We start from the raw sequence: 20381 nt of genomic DNA on the forward strand, positions 1-20381 counted from the left end.
GGGTAAAGTGAGATATCACACATGAAAGCCCCAGGTAGGTAGTTCCTAGTACTTAGCAGGTACATAGTCAAGAGTTTTCTTCATTTTGCTCTTTTGTTTTTGTTTCTCTTTTTAAATGGTCTCAGGTAGCCCAGGCTAACCTCAGTCTAGCTATTTAGCCGAGAATGACTCTGTACTCTTGATTCTCCTGCCTGCACCTCCTGAGTTCCTAGGGTTACAGGTGTGTTCCTTCATGACTGGCTTTGTTTTGTCCTCTTTCACAGTTTTATGCCCATTGACCTCTATAGTAGGCTTTCTTGGATACATGGTGTTGTGTAAGGCAGAAGTAGTATAATTTTGATATGATATTCTCATAACCACTGAGAATAGCAATTCATTAACTAATGCTCTTTAGTCTTTGCATAAAATTACCAATTGCAGTGTCTGCAGGGATATCCATCTAGGAACTTTATATCATATCAGTTATTTTCAACTTAAAAAAATATATATGTATGTAAATTATATATACTTTTATACATATATATGCATTTCATTTCTTTGATTGATTGATTTTTGGAGACAGGATCCCACTATGTAGCCCTGCCAGACCTAGAATTTTTTGACCCAGGCTGACCTTTAACTCAGAGATCCATCTGCCTCTGCCTTGCAGGGATTAAAGGTCTTCATCACCATTCCATCTTGTTTTTAATCTATTTATTTATTTATTTATTTTTTAAAGTAGGGGCTTACTGTATAGGCCTGGTTGGCCTGGAACTCAACAGTGATTGACCACCTCTGCCTCCTGAATGTTGGGATTGAAGGTATACACCTCCATGCCCTGCCTATGTTATTTTTTTAAGTCTGTTTACTTAGTGTATGTGTGCATATGCCTCTAAAAATAGCATTTTTACAAAGGCTTTCTTATTTGTATGTGCAGAAGAAACACATTCAACATATGAATATTTGAAAAACAGCAAAAGATGTCATTTTCATGAGAAAATGTTATGTGTGTGAAATTGGGATAGTCAGAGGACTCAGTGAAGGTGCTGACGACGAAGCCTGAGGGCCTGAATCCAGTTCCCAGAACCAGTGTGGTAGGATAGGACTGGCTTCCTCAAGTTCTCTGCCGACATCCATCCGAAAGAATTCTCCCATCCCTCCACTTGGTTAAGAACCATATCGATAGCCATCACCAAATCTTAAGGAGCAAAACACTTAAATGATATAATGAATGCTCTCTTTCCCATATGGATGTAGGTCATGAGATTTTAAGCTTTATCTGCCGTCTGGTACAAGGATCTATCGCATTCCCAAGTTATGAGTAAAATAGTTTGCAGTGCACAGTCATTCTTAGAGCATGGCCCAGGGCTCACTGAAATTTTCTCTTGAGGGCTCAGGAATGATTATGTTTATAGTAACTTTAGGCTTTGTTTATCTGCTCTTAGTCTCATTTCCCTTTGTGTGTAGAGCAGAGATGTGAAGAAATCACATGATGTGAGATACTGAAACCCTGAAAACCAAGGAAGGTATGAAAAGTCAGTGGTCTGTCAATTCAGATATTACATAGTTTTGCAAAAACTTTTGAAAATGGTTATTTTTATAAAACTTTGGTTACTATGTAGCACCACCACACCTGGATTGTTTTGTTTATTGGGGTGGGGGGAGTTGTCCTCAGCATTGTTTCCCAGGCTGGCCTTGTACCCCAGGGCTCCAGTGATCTTCAGTCTTTTTGGTGGGTAGTTGGGGCTACAAATATGTGACCCTTTGCCTTTTCAGCGATCACTTTATCACATCCTTACGCTTGTCACTGCTGGTTAGTTAGCCTGAAACTTAGGTTCCAGGAATTGGTTGTGAGTTCCGACACCAACTAGAAAGAAGTTTTTTGGTTCTTTGTAGTGGTATATTATTTGTATTTTGATAAATAAATCTTATCTGAAGACCAAAAGCAAAACTAAAGCCACTAGAGGTCAGGCAATGGTGACATATACCTATAATCCCAGGATTTCGGAGACAAGCTGACCTCTGTGAGTTCAAGGCCACCCTGGGTTCCACAAGATCAATGCAGAAACAAATCCTGGTAGTGGTGGTCTAAACCTTTAATTCCAGTTCTAGGAAGTCACATGCCTTTAATCCCAGTGCTAGAGGGAATATAAAATGGGAGGGGAGAGAGGCTCTTACTGCTTAGTCTATAGTCACTCAGCCTTGGTAGAGGTGATACTTCCCTAGTTGCTTGGCTGCTCTGGGTTTCGGGTTGAACCCCAATTCTGTCTCTGGGTTTTTATTATTCTTGCTACATTTGGCACCCAACGTACCACAGTTCTTGGTGCAGTTCTGTTTTTATTCACAGACCACTACTATTTCAGGTTTCTGTGCATTATTCTTCATCAAACAGGGAGTTTAGTAAGTGGCCATTAAGAAAAAATGCTTTTAAAATCAGCACCAAACTGATACATTCGGGGTCTAACAGAGGAATTGGCTATCTAGGGAGAAAAAAGGATGAGGAAAGCCAGTCGTTTTCTTTCTTAACTAAATACTGGATTTAAATTTGAGTGCTTTTGAGAGTATTCTTGATTTGTCAGTGACATAGTTCACTACATGCAGTCATCATGTCTTTGGAAATTAGGGCAGAGGCTGTTTTGTGTCTGTTGAGGAAACTACCACATGCATACACAAACTAGGTCCTGATCAAATTCTAGCAGAACTGAGTTGCACTGAGGTCTATTCTTAGCCCTAGTCTCTCGCTCTCTCTCTGAATGTCCTTCCAGCTTTCCATTCTTCCTCCTTCCTCCTGTCATTCCCTCAGTTATTTAATCCAGACAGTGTTCTCCAGTGAAGCCCCTGTGTGACTGAGGTAACCATACTTTTTTATTCTTTTGAAGAGCCAATTCATGCTCTCCTCATAGTGGGAGGAAATTGAGGAGCCTGACAGGTCAGTACATAAATGACACTTGTCTGCAGCTTGGCCTTCAAGTTCTGCTTTCTTTAAGTGGAAGAATTTAATTTATTCCCGGTACTTCTCAGCCCTCCCTGGTACCTGGAATATCTCCACCCCCCCTCACTGGAGGCTGCACGCTGCGAGCTACACTGGTGAGGAGTTGTTTCAGCAGTCTCAGCAGCCCTGTTCACAGCTGAGAGCCTGTGGCTGCTGCTCTGCTTTCCAGAGACTGTGTTCAGGATGAGCACAGAGACTGGCGGGCCCCTCTGGATAAGAAAGTAATTCCTTGCTGGGGTGTGGTTTCATCCCTGGGGAGGCAGAGGCAGAGGCAGACAGATACCTGTGAGTTCAACTAGTCTGGTCTATATAATAAGTTATAGGCCAGCTAGGGCTACATAGTGAGACTGTGTCTTTAAATAAAAAGTAATTACAAATACTTATAATATGGTTTGTATTTTACTTTTACCAATAAATGAGTTTGACTTTAAGAATAAACTTATTCTTTTTGGAAGAAAAAAGAGAGTTCTGGGTTTCTCTTGCCTTTTCAAATCCTTGCAAGGAGATTATTAAAGGTCTGACTTCAAGACTTAACTAGTTCTTGTTAGAGATGGGATGAGTAAGTTCACTGGAACTCAACTAATGGAGGAGATGGGTACGTGTTGTCTGCTGTCACCTACTCTAACTGAGGTTGGCTGTGAGTTAAGGAAAGAAGGAAGGAAAAGAGTAATGAGACGAATCTCTTGGTTAGCATATCTGCTTTTCTTCCTTAGAATCACCAGTTTGGGTTCTGGAAGGAATAAGGTAAATAAGTCCAGAGGGCCTAAGGTTCAGTGAAAGAAAGCATTCAGAGTCTAGACGTGGTGTAGCACACCTTTAATCCCAGCACTTGAGAGGTAGAGGAGGTCAGAAGGTCTGTACAGCTGAGTTCCAAGCCAGCCAGGGATACACAGTAAGAACCTGACTCTAGAAATAAAGCCAGAAAAAACAGATTCAATTACTTTAGGATAGAGAAAATGAATTGTGGGTTCTTTTCTCTTAAACCCTTGCCTATCAGAATTTGAGAACCCCAATTCTAACTACATTCTTTTTCCTGTTATATTTTTTGTTTCCTCTTTGGTTGTCTTGTCATTAGATTGTGTATCTTAAACTTTTTTTCAGTTTTGTTAATATAAGTATGATAGAGGAAATGAGTCACTGCTAACAATTTTCTTAACCTCATTCCGTAATGCTTCACGTCCCTTCATCCATCTATCTATCTATCTATCTATCTATCTATCTATCTATCTATCTATCGCTAGACTGAAAGCCAGCAAGTCCAGCAAGCAATATGCTGCTTCCACCCATTTTGGAACTGATGTTAGAGGCATTTGCAGGGATGCTCAACTTGCTACTTGGGTGCCAGGACCTAAGTTCTGATCCTCATAGTTGCAAAGCAAGCACTCTTAACTGTTGAGCTATCTCTCCATCTCTGAGTTTTTTATGTAATTGATATCAATGACAGTATATACACATACACACACCCTGGAAGTTGGAGTTCGATGGTACTAAGTTTGTGACATACTATAATAAAGAAAACTGTTAATGGGATAAATGGGAGAGGTTCTTACAAAAAATATATAATCAATTATAAGTTAATGTTTCATTTTGGGGGAAAGGATTAATTTGGGGCCATTGATATATAGTGAGTTATATCCTTTTAGAGAGGACAAAGCCATGCTGTATTAACATAGGATTGTTGCCTATCAAGATGTGTTAGCAAGCCGGGTGGTGATGTGTGTCTTTAATCCCAGTACTCGGGAGGCAGAGGTAGCAGGCGGATCTCTTTGAATTTAAGGCCAGCCTGGTGTACAAAGCAAGTTCCAGTATAGCCAGGACTGTTGCACAGAGAAATCCTGTCACAAAAAAAAAAAAAAGAAATGTATTACCAAGTTGGTTTCTGGGTTTTGAACATACAAACGCAATTTACTTTGAAGCACAGTTGCATTAGAGGTTAGAGATGGGGAAAACAAAGAAGTGAGCAAGAAGAATGGGGTGTCTGCTGCTTTTGGCCATAGCTCTCTCTAGTAGCCTGTCTCCACTGAGTCAAAGGCCTTATAAATGCTAAGTATGGGATCTACTTCTCAGGTACTCCAGGCTTCCAAGTCACCTTCTCTGTCTTCTTTTTCTTTTGGCTACGTAGAAGATCGTTGCTGTCTTCAAACCCAAGAATGAAGAGCCATACGGGCAACTTAATCCTAAATGGACCAAGTGGCTACAGAAGTTGTGTTGTCCTTGCTGCTTTGGCCGTGACTGCCTTGTCCTCAACCAGGGTTATCTCTCAGAGGCAGGGGCTAGCTTGGTGGACCAAAAACTGGAACTCAACATTGTACCCCGTACAAAGGTCAGTGACCCATTTTTTGGATCTTTAGAGCTTTGCTAAAGGTGTGCTGAGCCCTGATCTCTTAATGGAACAGTGGGTCTAGGGAGGTTTTGTTTAAATCTGGAATACTCAGTCTTTTGGGGTTGAGTGGGAGGAATGGGCTTACAATTTGATCCTCTTGAAGGACACATATACATAATATATACAATCTTAGAAATCTCACAGGTGCCTTATATATATTTATGGGCTTCCTTGGTCTTTGTATCCAGGCAATCACAAGCTAGGTACTTTTACTGCTCATTCACAAAGACTTCTGGAACAAGATTTAGGTGCACAGTTTCTCAGTTTTTTTTCTTTCCTTCCTTCTCTCTCTTTTCTTCTTCTTTTTTTTTTTTTAGTAAGAAAATTCTTTGTGTGTATATCAGTATGTGTGTATTGTGCTCCTGTGTGCAGGTGCCAACAAAGGCCAGAAGGCATTAGATTCTCTGGAACTGGAATTACAGGTGGTTCTGAGTCTCCTCATATGGGTGCTAGGAACTGAACTCTACTCCTGTAAGAGCAGCAAATGCTTTTAACCACCGAGCCATGTCTGCGGTCCCTCTTTCTTTATTTTTATTTTATTTTTAAAAATATTTATTTATTTATTATGTATACAATATTCTGTCTGTGTGTGTGTCTACAGGCCAGAAAAGGGCACCAGACCTCATTACAGATGGTTGTGAGCCACCATATGGTTGCCGGGAATTGAACTCAGGACCTTTGGAAGAGCAAGCAATGCTTTTAACCACTGAGCTATCTCTCCAGCCGCCCCCCCCCTTTCTTTTTTCTTTTTCTTTTTTTTTTTTTTTTGGTTTTTCGAGACAGGGTTTCTCTGTGGCTTTGGAGCCTGTCCTGGAACTAGCTCTGTAGACCAGGCTGGTCTCGAACTCACAGAGATCCGCCTGCCTCTGCCTCCCGAGTGCTGGGATTAAAGGCGTGCGCCACCCCCCCCCTTTCTTTTTAGGGGACAAGGTCTTGTCATGTCGTCCAAATGAGTTCTAAGCACAGTATCCTCTTGTGATCCACCTCCCAAGTACCCTAGTCTGTAGAGTGTTTCACTATGCCTGCCTTATGCAAGGTTTGGTAAAGAGAATTTGGTTGGGCTTAGGGTTAGAGTGAAATGTCTGTCTCAACTCCCTGCAGAGTACTACCATGGAATTTCCCTCCCTCACCTTCATGCTGTAGAATCCTGGGGCTCATCTGAGTATATCAGAATAGAGGTCCTGGACTGGGTGTGTTAGCTCAGTGCTAGAACACCTAACTCAGCATATGCAAGGCCCAGGGTTCAGTTCACAACACACAAGGAAGGCAGGAAAAGGGAGGGTGGAGGGGAGAGGAGGAAGGAGAAGGAAAGAACCAGTTCTAGACAAATTCTCATGGTGTGGATTGACACATCCTTTGTGTGTGTTGTTAGTTGAGACTCTTATAAAGAGTTGGGACCTTTCCCAACTCTTTCCTCTTTGAAACAGTGCTTGATACATACTTGATTTCATATGACTTTAGGGAATTTACTGATACTAGTTTAAGAACATCTTGTGTGATCATTATTGCTTCAGAATCTGGTCCCTCACCTGAAATCCTCTTAGATCAAGACCATCCTAGACTCTGGAACCCTTTCCATATTTCCTCCTCAGTGTTCTATAATTTCCTCTCTTTGCTAGGCAAATAGCACAGAGCCACAACTGTTTCCTGGTTTGCTCTACTGGTGCTTCCAGGGTGCAGTGCCTAAGGGTCGGAAGCTTGAGTTTGAATTCTACTCAGCAACTTTTTCTCTTATTGGAGATAATCTTGTTATGTAGCCCAGGCTGGCCTTAAACTTGTGATCTTCCCACTTCAGCTTCCTGAGTGCTGAGATCAAGGCACTGGCCTCTGTAGCTTATTGTTTGTGTGAGCCATGGGCAAAGCAGTGAATCCCTTAATGTATTTTCAGCATCCTCCCTGTAAAACTAGAGTTAGGCATAGTTATTATTTAGTAGAGTGCTTATCAAGATTAAACAAGGTAATCTATATAAAACACATAACCTAGTGCCTAGCATAATGTAAATATTCTATGCATATTGTGTTTTTTAAAATATTTTTAGGTTTTTGAGAATTATGTAATAATCATTTTCTCTTCCCTATCCACCCTCTGTTCTTTTTCAAATTCATGACCTTTTTGTCTTTAATTATTTGTGTGTATATGTGTGTGTGTTTCTAAGTATATAAAACATGTTCAGTCTGTATGTATGTATGTTAATATGTGTTTTCAGGGCTATCCATTTAGTATTGGATAACCAATTGTTGTGCTCTTCCCTGGGAAAGGCTATTTTCTATTGCTTTCAGTATTTCCCAGTTGCCAGGAGCTCTTTGTCCATGGTGGAGGCCTCATTTGCTTTCCCCCCTTCCATGTTAGCATGACTGTCTGTGGTGGTCTTGTTCACCATGTTTAGGCAGCCATGTTGGTGAGACTTCACACCCACTGGGCTGTCTCACCAGCCCTTTTTTTTTCTTTGTTGCCTTCCCCCTCCTCCTCTCTTTTTCTCCCTCACCTTCTTTCCCTTCCTCTCCCGCCTTCCCGTTCTCTTTTCCCTTTCATTTCCTTTCCTCCCCTTCCCCATTTGAGACCAGGTCTCACTCTAGCTCATTCTGACATTTCTAGAATACAGTCTAACAGCAGGCTCCTTATTCTTCTGGTTCTTTTAGTCTTTCCACCCCCTTGTCCACAAGACCTGTGAGCCTTAGGTGCAATGTATCTAGGTGTATTAGTTGAGACTATGTTTCACATGTCAGCATTTTGATCAGTTACAGTTTTCTGTAATGGTGTCTGTCTGTGGCAAAGGTAAGTTTGTTTGATGAGGGGTCTTGCAGTGTTTTTGTACCTGTTTCAGTCATTAGATACCCCTACAGCTACCTCACTAGAGAACATTAGTGAGTTCTGAGGATCTCCGGAGTCAGTGTCAACACTTCCAGGAGGCTGAGAAGAGACAACTTTTCAAGTTTAAATTCAACTGCTGGAGAATATAAGAGGAATCTCTTCCTTTTGCTGCCTGCCCTATTCTTGTGACAGGATTCTATCCAGTTGATTAGAGTATCTGTCACTATGGAAACAGAGCTCACATTGTGAAGGTGCTTCAAATAGTAAAGCTGTGGTTCTCATTCACCGGCTGTTTTGCTTCTTGTTCCTGTGAGGAACAAGTAGTGAGAGTGTCATTACTCATACAGGGAAGAGTGCTATGCTGGGAAGAGCAGTTGCAGATAAACCTGATAGCAGGGAAAGATGCTTTGCAGCTCGAACAAGCGGGGTTTCCAAGTGGAAACTGGAAAAATAGCGTTTTCTTTCTTTCTTTTTTTTCTAGACAGGGTTTCTCTGTGTAATAACCATATCTGTCTGTCCTGGAACTCACTCTTTAGACCATGCTGGCCTCTAACTCACAGAGATCTGTCTGCTTCTGCCTCCCAAGTGCTGGGATTAAAGGCATGCGCACCACTGTCTGGCAGAAAAATAGCTTTAAGAAAACACTCCTCTCTTTTATTTCTGTGTTTATTTGTTAAATATGTAGTAGGGAGCACATATGCCAAGACTCACACATGGAAATCAGGTGACAACTGGTGGGAGTTGATGCTTTCTCTACAGTTATATGTTCTGCGGGCCAAACTCAGGTTGTCAGGCTTGGTGGCAAGAACCCTTACCCACTGGGCTGTCTCACCAGCCCTTTTTTTTTCTTTGTTGCCTTCCCCCTCTTCCTCTCTTTTTCTCCCTCACCTTCTTTCCCTTCCTCTCCCGCCTTCCCGTTCTCTTTTCCCTTTCATTTCCTTTCCTCCCCTTCCCCATTTGAGACCAGGTCTCACTCTAGCTCATTCTGGACAGGAACTGACATGTAGACTATTTTTGCTTCAACCTCGTGTGGAACTTCCTTTGCCTCTTAAATGCTGAGATCACAGTAGACATGTATTCCCATGCCTAAGTCATTCATATCACGAGGGGTATGAGATTGTTACATGGTGTGGCTCTGCCATCTCAGAGCCCTTCATTTACAGCTTCACAGATTAAGGGAATGTGAACTGAAAGAACTATGGGAGGTTCTGGAGGCTTGACTCAGAAGTGATATATATATCATTTTATCAACAGTCTATTATTCGAAATTAGCCATGTTGACTACCCTGAACCATAACTGGGAAATGCTTTCTCTTCCCATGAAGAGGAACTGTATTACTGATCCTCTAGCTGTTCTCTGCCACGGTGGTCTTCTTTCTTAAACTTAACTCTAGCCTAAATAACTTTTCTCTTTTTGTTGTAGGTAGTATACCTGGCCAGTGAAACCTTCAACTACAGTGCCATTGACCGAGTAAAGTCCAGGGGCAAGCGGCTTGCACTAGAAAAAGTGCCAAAAGTTGGGCAGCGGTTTAACCGCATCGGGCTACCACCAAAGGTATAGATTGTCCCTGTGTGACTTAACAAAGTTGATGGTCTGTGGTGGCATAATCACTTAAGAGGGGGAAACAGGTATATATAGGCTTGAATTGGGCATGTAAATGACCTTCCCTGAGGCTCTTGTCTTTCTCACTTCTGTCAGAGGTCTCAGGGTTGGAAGTAGCTCTCCAGGGAATGTAAACTAACAGTCCTCATTTTATTCCTCCAGAGTCTAGACCATTCGGATAGGCTTCTTCAACTTGGGTGGATGAATCTCTCCCATTCCTTTTCTTTGATGTGAACTCCACAGGGCCTTTGTGGGTCTCTGGTTTTCTCCTGGGGTCTTTAATTTGTCCTCTACAGAAATGATTTTGTTCCTTCCATTGGATTGCAGGTCGGGTCATTCCAACTCTTTGTTGAAGGCTACAAAGATGCAGACTATTGGCTGCGACGTTTTGAAGCAGAGCCTCTCCCTGAGAACACCAACCGACAACTACTATTGCAGTTTGAGCGGTTGGTGGTGCTGGACTACATCATTCGCAACACTGGTGAGCAGCCAGGGGTGCTCCCATGCTTTGTGCTAGACTCCTGAGGATTGAGGGGGCCTGGAGGTCTGTCGGAACCAGAGTCTGTAGGAACCTTGTGAGAATGGTGATTTTCTGTGTTCGAATGGGTATGCCTATTTAAAGAGGATCTGGCAGACCAGTTTTCTGGGTTAAATTTTGTCCAGATATAGAGACTACAGGTTATTAGAGGTAGTTATCTGGCTTTTCCAAAACACTGAAAAGTACATTCATTCTTGATTCCTAGTTATTTTTAGAGATTGAATAAGGCAGCATTATCTTTTTATGACCTTTAGAAAAAGATTCTTGGATCATTGCTTTTCTTTTGTGGATTTTTTTTTTTAAAAAAACAAGGTTTTTCTACGAATCCTTGGCTGTCCTCAGACTCTCTGTATAGAACAGGCTGGCCTTGAACTCACAGAAATCCACCTACCTTTGTGTTGCCAAGTGGTGGGATTAGATGGGCCATGACACCTGGAATTTTTTTTCTCTTAAATATACTGGTGAACTTGAATTCAATAGACCTGACCAAATCAATATGTAGCAGGGAATTTTTGATTACTAATCAATCTCCTTAGGAGATTTTCTGATTCTTTGTGGTTTAATCATGGTAGGTTTTGTGTGTCTAGGACTTTTTCCATATCATCTAGGTCATAAAACTATTTTTAGTATTAAATTCTTCTTATTTTTATAGAATTGTTGATAATATTTGTGCTTTCATTTCTGAGTCCTTTTTTTTGTCTTATCTCATCTAGCTAATAGTTTGTCCCTTTTGTTGATGTTTGTTTGTGTGTTTTGAGTTTTTGAGACAGTGTTTTACCATGTGACTCTGCTGTCCTGTAAGTCTCTATGTGACTGGCTTCAATCTCACCAAGATCCTCTGCATTTGGCACCCGAGTGCTGTGCCTAAAAGCTGTGCCACCACGGGTAACTGACAGTCTTAAAGAGTAGCGTTTGGTGTCATTCTTTCTCTGTTTTTTGTTGATCCTCTGTTCAGTGTGCTTCTGCTCCAGTGTTACACCCTTCCGTCTAGTGGCTTTTGGTTCGCTTTGTTCTTCTTTCTACTTCTGCAAGATACAATGTGAAGCCGTTGATTTGTAAGTTTTCTCATTTTGCAGTGTAAACAATTAAAGCTATAAATCTATCACTAAACATTGTGCTGTTATGTTCTGTACATTTTGAAATGAAAATGAATGGAACTTATGCCCTGGCAATGCTAAAGAATGCATGAACAGTTTGTATATGGCGGTTCTGATGAACTTGTCCTTACTGGTTTTTTTCATGGTTAAGTTGATGAGGATAACTGACCAGGTCTTCTTCCTCAAGAGGGCACCAGATCTCATTACAGATAGTTGTGAGCCACCATGTGGGTGCTGGGAATTGAACTAAGGACCTCTGGAAGAGCAGGCAGTGCTCTTAACTGCTGAGCTATCTCTCCAATCTCCCCTGCACATTTTGGTAATGTGTATATTTGTTTCCATTGTCTCTTAAGCTTTTCTTAGTTGCCATTGTGATTTCTTCTTTCATTCATTGGTTTTGCAATTTTGCAAATTTTCTATTTTCCTTTTTTTTGCCATGTGGGGAGTCGGGGGGCGGGGGTTGGAGAGACAAGGGCAGGCGTTTGTGTGTGTGGAAAGACCTTGTAGCCCAGGCTCTTCTGGAACTTACTATGTAGCTCAGGCTACTTTAGAACTCATTGCACTATTTCTGCATTTCTGGATTGCATGCATGATGAGCTCCTGTGCCCAGCTTTCCAGTTTTCTCTTTGCTGTTGCTTGGTTATTTATTTTATAGTTTTTTTTTTAATTCATAGTTTGCATTCTGTTGTTTCTGTTATCCGTGGTTAACTAATGTGAAAATATTAAATGGGAAGGTCCAGAAATAAATAATGCATAAGTTTTATATAACTAAAAAAAAATTCCACTCTGAGTAGCTTAAAGTTTCTTGCTGTCTCATCCAGGATGTGACTCATCCCTTTGTCCAGTATGTCTGCACTGCAGAATGACCTGTCTGTCAGTTTTAGTGATCTTAGCTAGTCCCTCAGCTGTTGCCATAAGAATCGCTCATTTTGCTGAATAGTAGGTCCTAAATACAACACTGACAATTGGGACAGCCCGAAGAAAGCTGTAAGGTATTTCCATTAAGTGAAAGTGTGTATGTGAGGGGGAGAGGAAGACAGTCTCCCCAGTTTGGTAGCCTGGCTTCAGCTGGGAGTCTTGGAACACACCCTTTTGGTTAAGGAGGAACTGTACTTCGATAGTTACCTATTTTTTCAGACTGTACTAACAGTCTGTGGCTTCCTATCTGACCATGCTGGAAAATGTCTTATGTACAGTGAGAAGCAAGTGTTAGGAGAGAGTTCTGTGTGTGTATGTATCTGTTAGACCTTGCCTGACAGGACTGGACTCTGCGATTCCCATCCCTTTGAGGAATAATTAAAGTGAAAAGGGAAGCCAGAACACAATGTATGCAAAGCTGAAATTAGAAAACCAGGCATAGGCTGGGCATAGTGGCACCCGCCTTGAATCCCAGAATCTGGGAGGCAGGGACAGACAGATCTCTGAGTTCAAGGCCAGCTTGTTCTACAGACTGAGTTCCAGGACAGTTAGGGCTACATAGAAACCCTATTTTGAAAATCAAATAAATAGCTGGGCGGTGGTGGCGCACGCCTTTAATCCCAGCACTTGGGAGGCAGAGGCAGGCGGATCTCTGTGAGTTCGAGACCAGCCTGGTCTACAGAGCTAGTTCCAGGACAGGATCCAAAACCACAGAGAAACCCTGTCTCGAAAAACCAAAAAAAAAAAAAAAAAAAAAGAAAATCAAATAAATAAACAAGTAATAGGCTGATCTTTGTCTCTGTATAGTTACTATGCTATGATGTTTTAAATAAAATTACTGGACAGTGTCTTATAAAACACTATTTAAGTGTCTTATTACCTAAATTGTCTCATGGAAAAAGTAGTTTTTATTTCATTTTAAAAGAGGGTCTCACGAGCCTCAAACTCAGAGATCTGCCTGCCTCTTCTCCTGAGTGCTGGGGCTAAAGGTGTGCACCATTGTACCTCACCTAAGTTCATCAGTTAAAGTGATCTAAATAAGGTCTACATGCTACATTTGGTTAATGCATCCCATAGTACCTTTAATTATGAAAAAGTCTCACCAACCTCGCGTTTTTCATCTGTTGAAGCAGCTGGGTAGAATCTTCATATTGACAGATTGAGTCTACTCCGTTCCTCGTGTTTCTTTCAGATTGATACTCAGTCTAAAGACTTGGTAAAATTCAGGTTTAAGGTTTTTTTGTTTATTTTTCCTGGGTGAAGTTTCTCTGTGTGGCCTTGAATTCACAGTGGCCTACTTCCACTGCGGTTAAAGTTGTCTGCTACTACCAGGTTTTGAATTTTTTATTTTTTGTTTTTGTTTTTCGAGACAGGGTTTCTCTGTAGCTTTGGAACCTGTCCTGGAACTAGCTCTTGTAGACCAGGCTGGCCTCGAACTCACAGAGATCCGCCTGCCTCTGCCTCCTGAGTGCTGGGTTTAAAAGCATGCGCCACCACTGCCTAGCTCAGGTTTAATTTTTTTTTTTTTTGTATTTCTTTATTATATATACAACTTCTGCCTCTATGCGTGCCAGAAGAGGGCACCAGATCTCATTACAGATGGTTGTGAGCCACCTTGTGGTTGCTGGGAATTGAACTCAGGACCTCTGGAAGAGCAGCCAGTGCTCTTAACCTCTGAGCCATCTCTCCAGCCCCCCAGGTTTGAATTTTTAATAAATTTTATTTTGTCATAATTTTAGGTCAACTGAAGTCCTATAAGAATAAAATTTAAAAATTGCTGTGGTGCTGGGTATATTGGTACAGCCTCCAATCCTAGCACTTGGAAGGCTGAGGGAGGAAGATTGCAAATTCAAGACTAGCATGGGTGAGGTAGGATGCTGTCTCAAAAAAATAAAGTAATTCCTGGGCCAGCAAGATGACTCAGTGGGTAAAGACACTTGCTGCTATGATAGCCTGAGTTTGTTCCCAGGACCTATGTGTTAAATATAAGAATTGACTCCTGCAAGTTCTCCTCAGACCTCCATATGTGTGCTATGACCCTTTCCTGATTTTGAAACAAAGTTAAAAAAATTTTTTTTTTTAAAAGCTGGGCGTGATGGCACATGTCTTTAATCCCAGCAGAGATAGGCTGCAAGTTCCAGGGCAAGTTCCAAAACAGCCAGGACTACAGAGAAAGAAACCTCATCTTGGAAAACAAATAAACCAACCAAACAAACAAACAAAAAAAAACCCTGAAAACCAAACTTTTTCAGACTCAGTGTGTCTCTCCATGTAGCCTTTGCTGGTCTAGAGCTTGCTGTATAGACCAAGCTGGTCTCAGACTCATAGAGATTTGACTGCCTCTGAATCCCAAGTGCTGGGATTCCTGTGGGGTTGGAGCAAAGTTTATAGGTCAGTAGCAGGGTGTCTGCTCTACTAATCTCTGTCCCCATATGAGAGTTTTCCTTAATGGTCATGAACAGTTTTTATTACATTAATTTATTTCTGGGATTGGGGGAGTCGTGTACCATGGCACATGTGTGGAGGTTAGAGGACAGTCTCAGGAGTTGGTTCTCACTTTCTAGAGTGTGGGTACTGGAGTTGAATTTAGGTGGCAGGCACCCTTACCTGCTGAGCTGCCTTGCTGCTGCCCACCTGTACCATACCCCATATATTTTTTTTTCTTCAACCATCTTAAGTTAAAGATATGTTGCCTCTTTATTCCTAAGTATTTCCTAAATGCAAGAATATTCTTTTATATAACAGTAGTACAGTTGAACACATTTAGGAGTGCTATTATCTGATCTGTACACTGAATTCATTTGGTTTCTTTATGTCTTCACTGTGAAATAAAGTTCCGGATCTTCGCTATGTAGCACAGGACTGTATTTGCAGCACTGGGAAGGTAGAGGTGAGGGGAAATCCTTGGCTGTGTATCCAGTTGGAGGCCCGTGGTGGGCCATACATAAGACTTCTGGTGCACTAGTTATTTCTAGTTGTTCTCTCTTATTCATCCTTCAGGCTAGCACGGGTTCAGTCTGCATGGCATCACCCTTTTGGAAGAATACAACTTGGAAGGCTAGTGATTCTTTGGCTTGTGTGTTTTAGAATGCTGTTCAGCTTGGTGTGTGTTTCCTCATGATTAACTTAACATATTTTGGCAGGAGTGTCACAGAAGCAGTATTATGTTCTTAGAGCAGCATCAGGAAGCACATAGCACCACATTATTGATGCTATTTTGGTGACTTGACTGCCTCTTGGATTTTCTCTGTTGTATACTGTCTGTATCAGTACTTGTGGGACTGTCTCTTTCCATAGGTGGTAGAAGATAGAACCTAGTGGACAGAAGTTCAGGTCACTGGTTGGTGTCTTGCCCTTTAAGTAAGGGATCTTGGTGTCCTGGTCCCTTCTTTTTCTGTTTGACCTCTGACCATCATCCTCCTTTGCCATATCCTCCCTGTGCTCTGCTTCCCTCAGACCCAAAGGGATCAGGGTTGGCTGACTGTGGGCTGAAACCACGAGCCAGACAAAATGTTTACTCTTCAAAAGCTGATTTCTTTCCCAAGTTGTTTGTCACAGCAGTGGGATGAAGACACAGACTTGTTCTTTTTGTTGTTGTTTTTCAAGACAAGGTTTCTCAGTAGCTATGGAGCCAGTCTAGAACTCTCTCTCTCTGTAGACCAGGCTGGTCTCAAACCCACAGAAATCCACCTGCCTCTGCCTCCCGAGTGCTGAGATTAAAGGTGTGCACCACCACCGCCCGGCCAGACTTGTTCTTGTTTGTGTGTTGAGATAATCTCTTTATGTAGCTGTGGCTATCCTAGCACTCTGTACACCAGGCTGACCTCAAACTCACAGAGGTCTACCTCTCTATCAGAGGCCTGGGACTAAAGGTGACACTACCTAGCCACATAATTTTTATTTATATACTTACTTTCTGTCCATATTTATTTTGATGCTCAAATTGTCCCTCATTTGGCCCGTGCTCCTGTACTTTTGTGTCTGTTATAAGCGCTTCCTTAATTTCTGGCACAAGATCTTCTAGTCTCAAGCTGGAATCTGCCATTTCTCCAATGTTCTCTTACTGGAAGAGAGTATATTTACAGCTACAAGAATATGAGTTCATATTCAGAAACAAGCTTATTTTATCCTTCTTTCTGTTTGATTTATAATTCCTTTCCTGATACAGACAGACCGGGCTCCTATTACAACTACTTAAAGTACAAGAAATCCAGAAAAATTACAATAAATTTGCTTATTTGTTTAATCCTAGACAACACAGAAAGTTTCAGAATTGCTAAAGGGGGAAAATACTAGGTAGATATGAAACTTTGTAAAACCATTAACTTTTCCTCAGATTGTAAAATTATCCAATATTATTGGTTCCTCATTCTCTTCTTCTCTTCTTCTTTGCCTCCTTTTCTACCTTCCTCCCCCATTCATTTCTTCCTCCTTTTTTTTTTTTTTTTGGAAACATCCTGACCATGAATCTTCCTGCCTCAAGCCTCATTAATATCAAGATTTTAGGCTGGTGACACTTTACCCAGCTACAAGGATACTTTGCTCACCTGCAAGAATATTTTATTCATAATTGAGTCCATTTTGTTGTTGTTGTTGTTGTTTTCGAAGCAAGGTTTCTCTGTAGCTTTGGTGCCTCTCCGTCCTGGAACTAGCTTTTGTAAACCAGGTTGGCCTCGAACTCACAGAGATCCACCTGCCTCTGCCTCCCGAGTGCGCCACCACTGCCCAGCTGTAATTGTGTCCATTTTTTAAAAATATGTTTACCGCTGTGAGCTGGTGGCACACCCCTTTAATCTCAGCACACACAAGGCAGAGGCAGGCAGATCTCTGTGAGTTCAAGGCCAGCCTGGTCTACAGAGCGAATTCCAGGAGAACCAGTGCTATGCAGAGAAACCCTGTCTAGACCCCAAGAAAGCAGGGCTTATCAGTTATTTTCATCTTGACCAATTTTTTTGTTGTTTGTTTTGGGTATGTGTATACGTGGGTGACCTTTTCATAGTGTACCCTAGACTTACGGTTGGTGTGAACCAGTGATCTTTCTGCCTCTACCTCAGCCTCTGGAGTGACCTTTGTCTTCCTCTTTTTTTTTTTCCTATTGTTGTTGATGTTTTGAGACAAGATCTCACCTTCTAGCCCCACTGTCCTGGAACTTGCTGTGTAGACAAGGCTGGGACTAGAAGAGATCACCCAAGTGCTGGGACTAAAAATGTGCTCCACCAGCCCATGTGGCCTGAGTTCTAATTCCCAGGACTGTGATTTCTCGGTTCTTGAATTGCTACTTGGTTCTCTTTAAAATTTTGCTGGTATTTTAGTCTTGCTTTTAATTTTATTTTTTCCCCCTGGTATTTTTGAGACAGAGTCTTACTTAGCCCAGGCTGACCTTGAACTTCTAATCTTCCTGCCTAGGCTCGTATTACCACTCCTAGCTGTTCCTTTTACCTTCTTGAAGATATTAAATATTTTACTTGGACATTAAGAAGTCTATATAAGATATCACCCTTGTTTGGCGGCTCTGTGTTCTAGTGTTCTCATTTCTGTTTTTATTCTGTCGTTTTTTTCTCTGTGTACTTGGTTAGTCTGGTTGCCAGATATCTTCTATCAGAAACTATACAGCTATTGGAAAGTTTTGGGTGATGGTGTAAAATCTGTCTGGGGTATAACGGCGATTCAGGGCCAGCACCTAAGTCACTAGCAGCCTAGGTCACTTGAGCCTCAGATGTTGGAGCTGGCTTGCTTCCAAGATGGGCTGCAAGTTTTCTCTTTTAAGAGTGAGCACACTGTCCCCCTTCCCAGCCTTCTAGCCACCTCTTCCCGAATCGGCAGCTACAGTAGGAGAAAAAAGCCACAAGGGCCAGGTCCTCCCCGTGTCTCTTTCTCCTGGTCCCAGCTCTTAGATTCTTTTTTCCCCTCCTTCCTTCCTTCTCTTCCTTCCTTCTAAGGCAGTCTTGTGGTAAATAAGATAGACTGGTCTTGAATTTAAGATCCTCCCGCCTTCGCCTCCTGAGTACTGGGATTTTGACTCAATTTTTTAATCTTGTTAAAAATCACTAATGCCTTCCAGGGATTTTTTTTAATATTTATTTATTATGTATACAATATTCAATCTGTGTATGTTTGCAGACCAGAAGAGGACAGCAGACCTCGTTACAGATGGTTGTGAGCCACCATGTGGTTGCCGGGAATTGAACTCATGACTTTTGGAAGAGCAGGCAATGCTCTTAACCACTGAGCCATCTCTCCAGCCCCCCTTCCAGGGATTTTTAAATATTTTATCCACCTTGTAGTTGATCTTAGTTGGAGGTGGACCAAGTATCCCAAATGCTTAATCTATCATTTCTCAAATTAGATACATTATTTATACTTATTTTATGTTTCTGTTTACAGACCGAGGCAACGACAACTGGCTGATTAAATATGACTATCCAATGGATAGTTCTAGCTCTCGGGTAAGAGTTGGTCTGTATCTCAAAGAGGAGGGTGGAGAGGAGTAATCATTCAACAATAAAAACACAAAATAGAAATTTAGGTCACAAAAGTTCACAAGAGTCAGAGAAACATAGGTTTAAGTTAATACTTGGTGTGGTTTCTTTAGTGTGTTTTAAGCACACTGAGCATCCTCCTAAGTGATATTAATTGGAATGGCATCAGGAAGAGGAGTGACTGGAGCACACTGTATACTCTATTCTTGGAGCTTCACCCTGCATGGGAGCATAGTAAAAGTCTGAAAAATATTGCATTAAATGAGCCTGTCTAATATTGTCTAGCCCAGTGGTTTCTACCCTTTTAAGCCATGGGGTACATAAGTCTAGAAAAAGCTGCGTCAGTGCCTTGTTTCCTTTAAGTTTTTTTTCTCCCTTTTAAGATTCATTTTATGTGGATGAGTGTTTTACTTGCATGTATGACCGTGTACCTAATGTGTGCCTGGTGCTTACAGAAGCCAGAAAAGTGCATCTGATCTACAGATGGCTGTGTGCCACCACGTGGGTACTGGGAATCAAACCTATGTCCTCTAGGAAAGCAGCCAGTGCACTTAACCTCTGCACTGTTTCTTCAGCCTCAATACCAGGAAGTTCTGAGGCAGGGATCCTGGAGCTGCAACTCCTGCTTCTGTGACAGCACTGGTAGCACTGGAGAAGTCACAGCACCAGTGTCCCTGGTGCAGCCGCAGAGTCTGCTCAGTCTCTACTCAGTTCCTGTCCTTTTGTTCTCTTTTTCTTGTTTATTTACTTGAGACAGAGTTTTTCCCTGGAGCCCTGGCTGTTTTCAAGCTTGCACCCTAGACCAGGCTGGCCTTGAACTCTGCCTGCTTCTACCTTCTGAACGGAATGCTGGGATTAAAGGCGTGCACCACTACCACTCATTCTGACCTTTTCATTTTTATGTGTCACTGAGGCCTGACTACCTTATGTAGAAGCCAGCCACCTGTCATCTTGATTCTGTTTTCTCTGGAAAGTGGGTATTTATCATCTTTACCAGTGAAATCATAGCTGAACTAGGTCCACATTTAAAGGACCTTGGCTGGCTGGTACAGATTTTTCTTTCCTTCTGTTATCCAGTTTCTCACTGTTTTACCTCAGAATGATTTACAACTCTCTTTGTTTTTTGTCATTTTTCTCCTTAGGACTCAGGCAAATTCTGGGTAAATAAATGTACATGGCCCATGATGAGTCAGGGAGGCCTCTAGCAGTGTATGGTGCACACCTGTAACACCAGCACTCAGGAGACAGAGACCAACCAACCTGAGCAACATAGTAAGACCTCTGCCTCCGGGAGTCGGGAAGGCTAAGAGGGAGAAACTCCTAAGAACCTTGAGCAGACTGTAAATGACGCAGATGCCATGTCTGGAAAACAGTATGAAAACTGGTAGAGGTTAGATCTAAGTAAGCTGAAGGAGAGGCTGAGATGAGCTGTTTTATTTTATTTTTTTTTGAGGCAGGGTTTCTCTGTATAGCCCTGGCTGTCCTGGACCAGGGTGTAGACCAGAATTCATAGAGATCCTCTTGCTTCTGCCTCCAGAGTGCTGGGGTTATTAAAGGCGTGTGCCATCACTGCCTGTCTT

The 20381-nt window shown here is 41.9% G+C and overlaps 1 protein-coding gene across 1 annotated transcript in view; it reads left to right on the plus strand.

Annotated features, from left to right (window-relative positions):
* Positions 1–20381, plus strand: part of Pi4k2a (phosphatidylinositol 4-kinase type 2 alpha) — a 33548-nt gene that overhangs the window by 4498 nt on the left and 8669 nt on the right. The window contains exons 2-5 of the mRNA XM_075974112.1: positions 5094–5294; positions 9590–9721; positions 10097–10250; positions 18707–18768. Coding sequence (XP_075830227.1) covers positions 5094–5294; positions 9590–9721; positions 10097–10250; positions 18707–18768 — 549 coding nt within the window. The remainder of the gene's footprint in view (positions 1–5093; positions 5295–9589; positions 9722–10096; positions 10251–18706; positions 18769–20381) is intronic.

Source organism: Microtus pennsylvanicus, chromosome 5, assembly GCF_037038515.1.
Source record: "Microtus pennsylvanicus isolate mMicPen1 chromosome 5, mMicPen1.hap1, whole genome shotgun sequence".
NCBI classification, from domain to species: Eukaryota; Metazoa; Chordata; class Mammalia; order Rodentia; family Cricetidae; genus Microtus; species Microtus pennsylvanicus.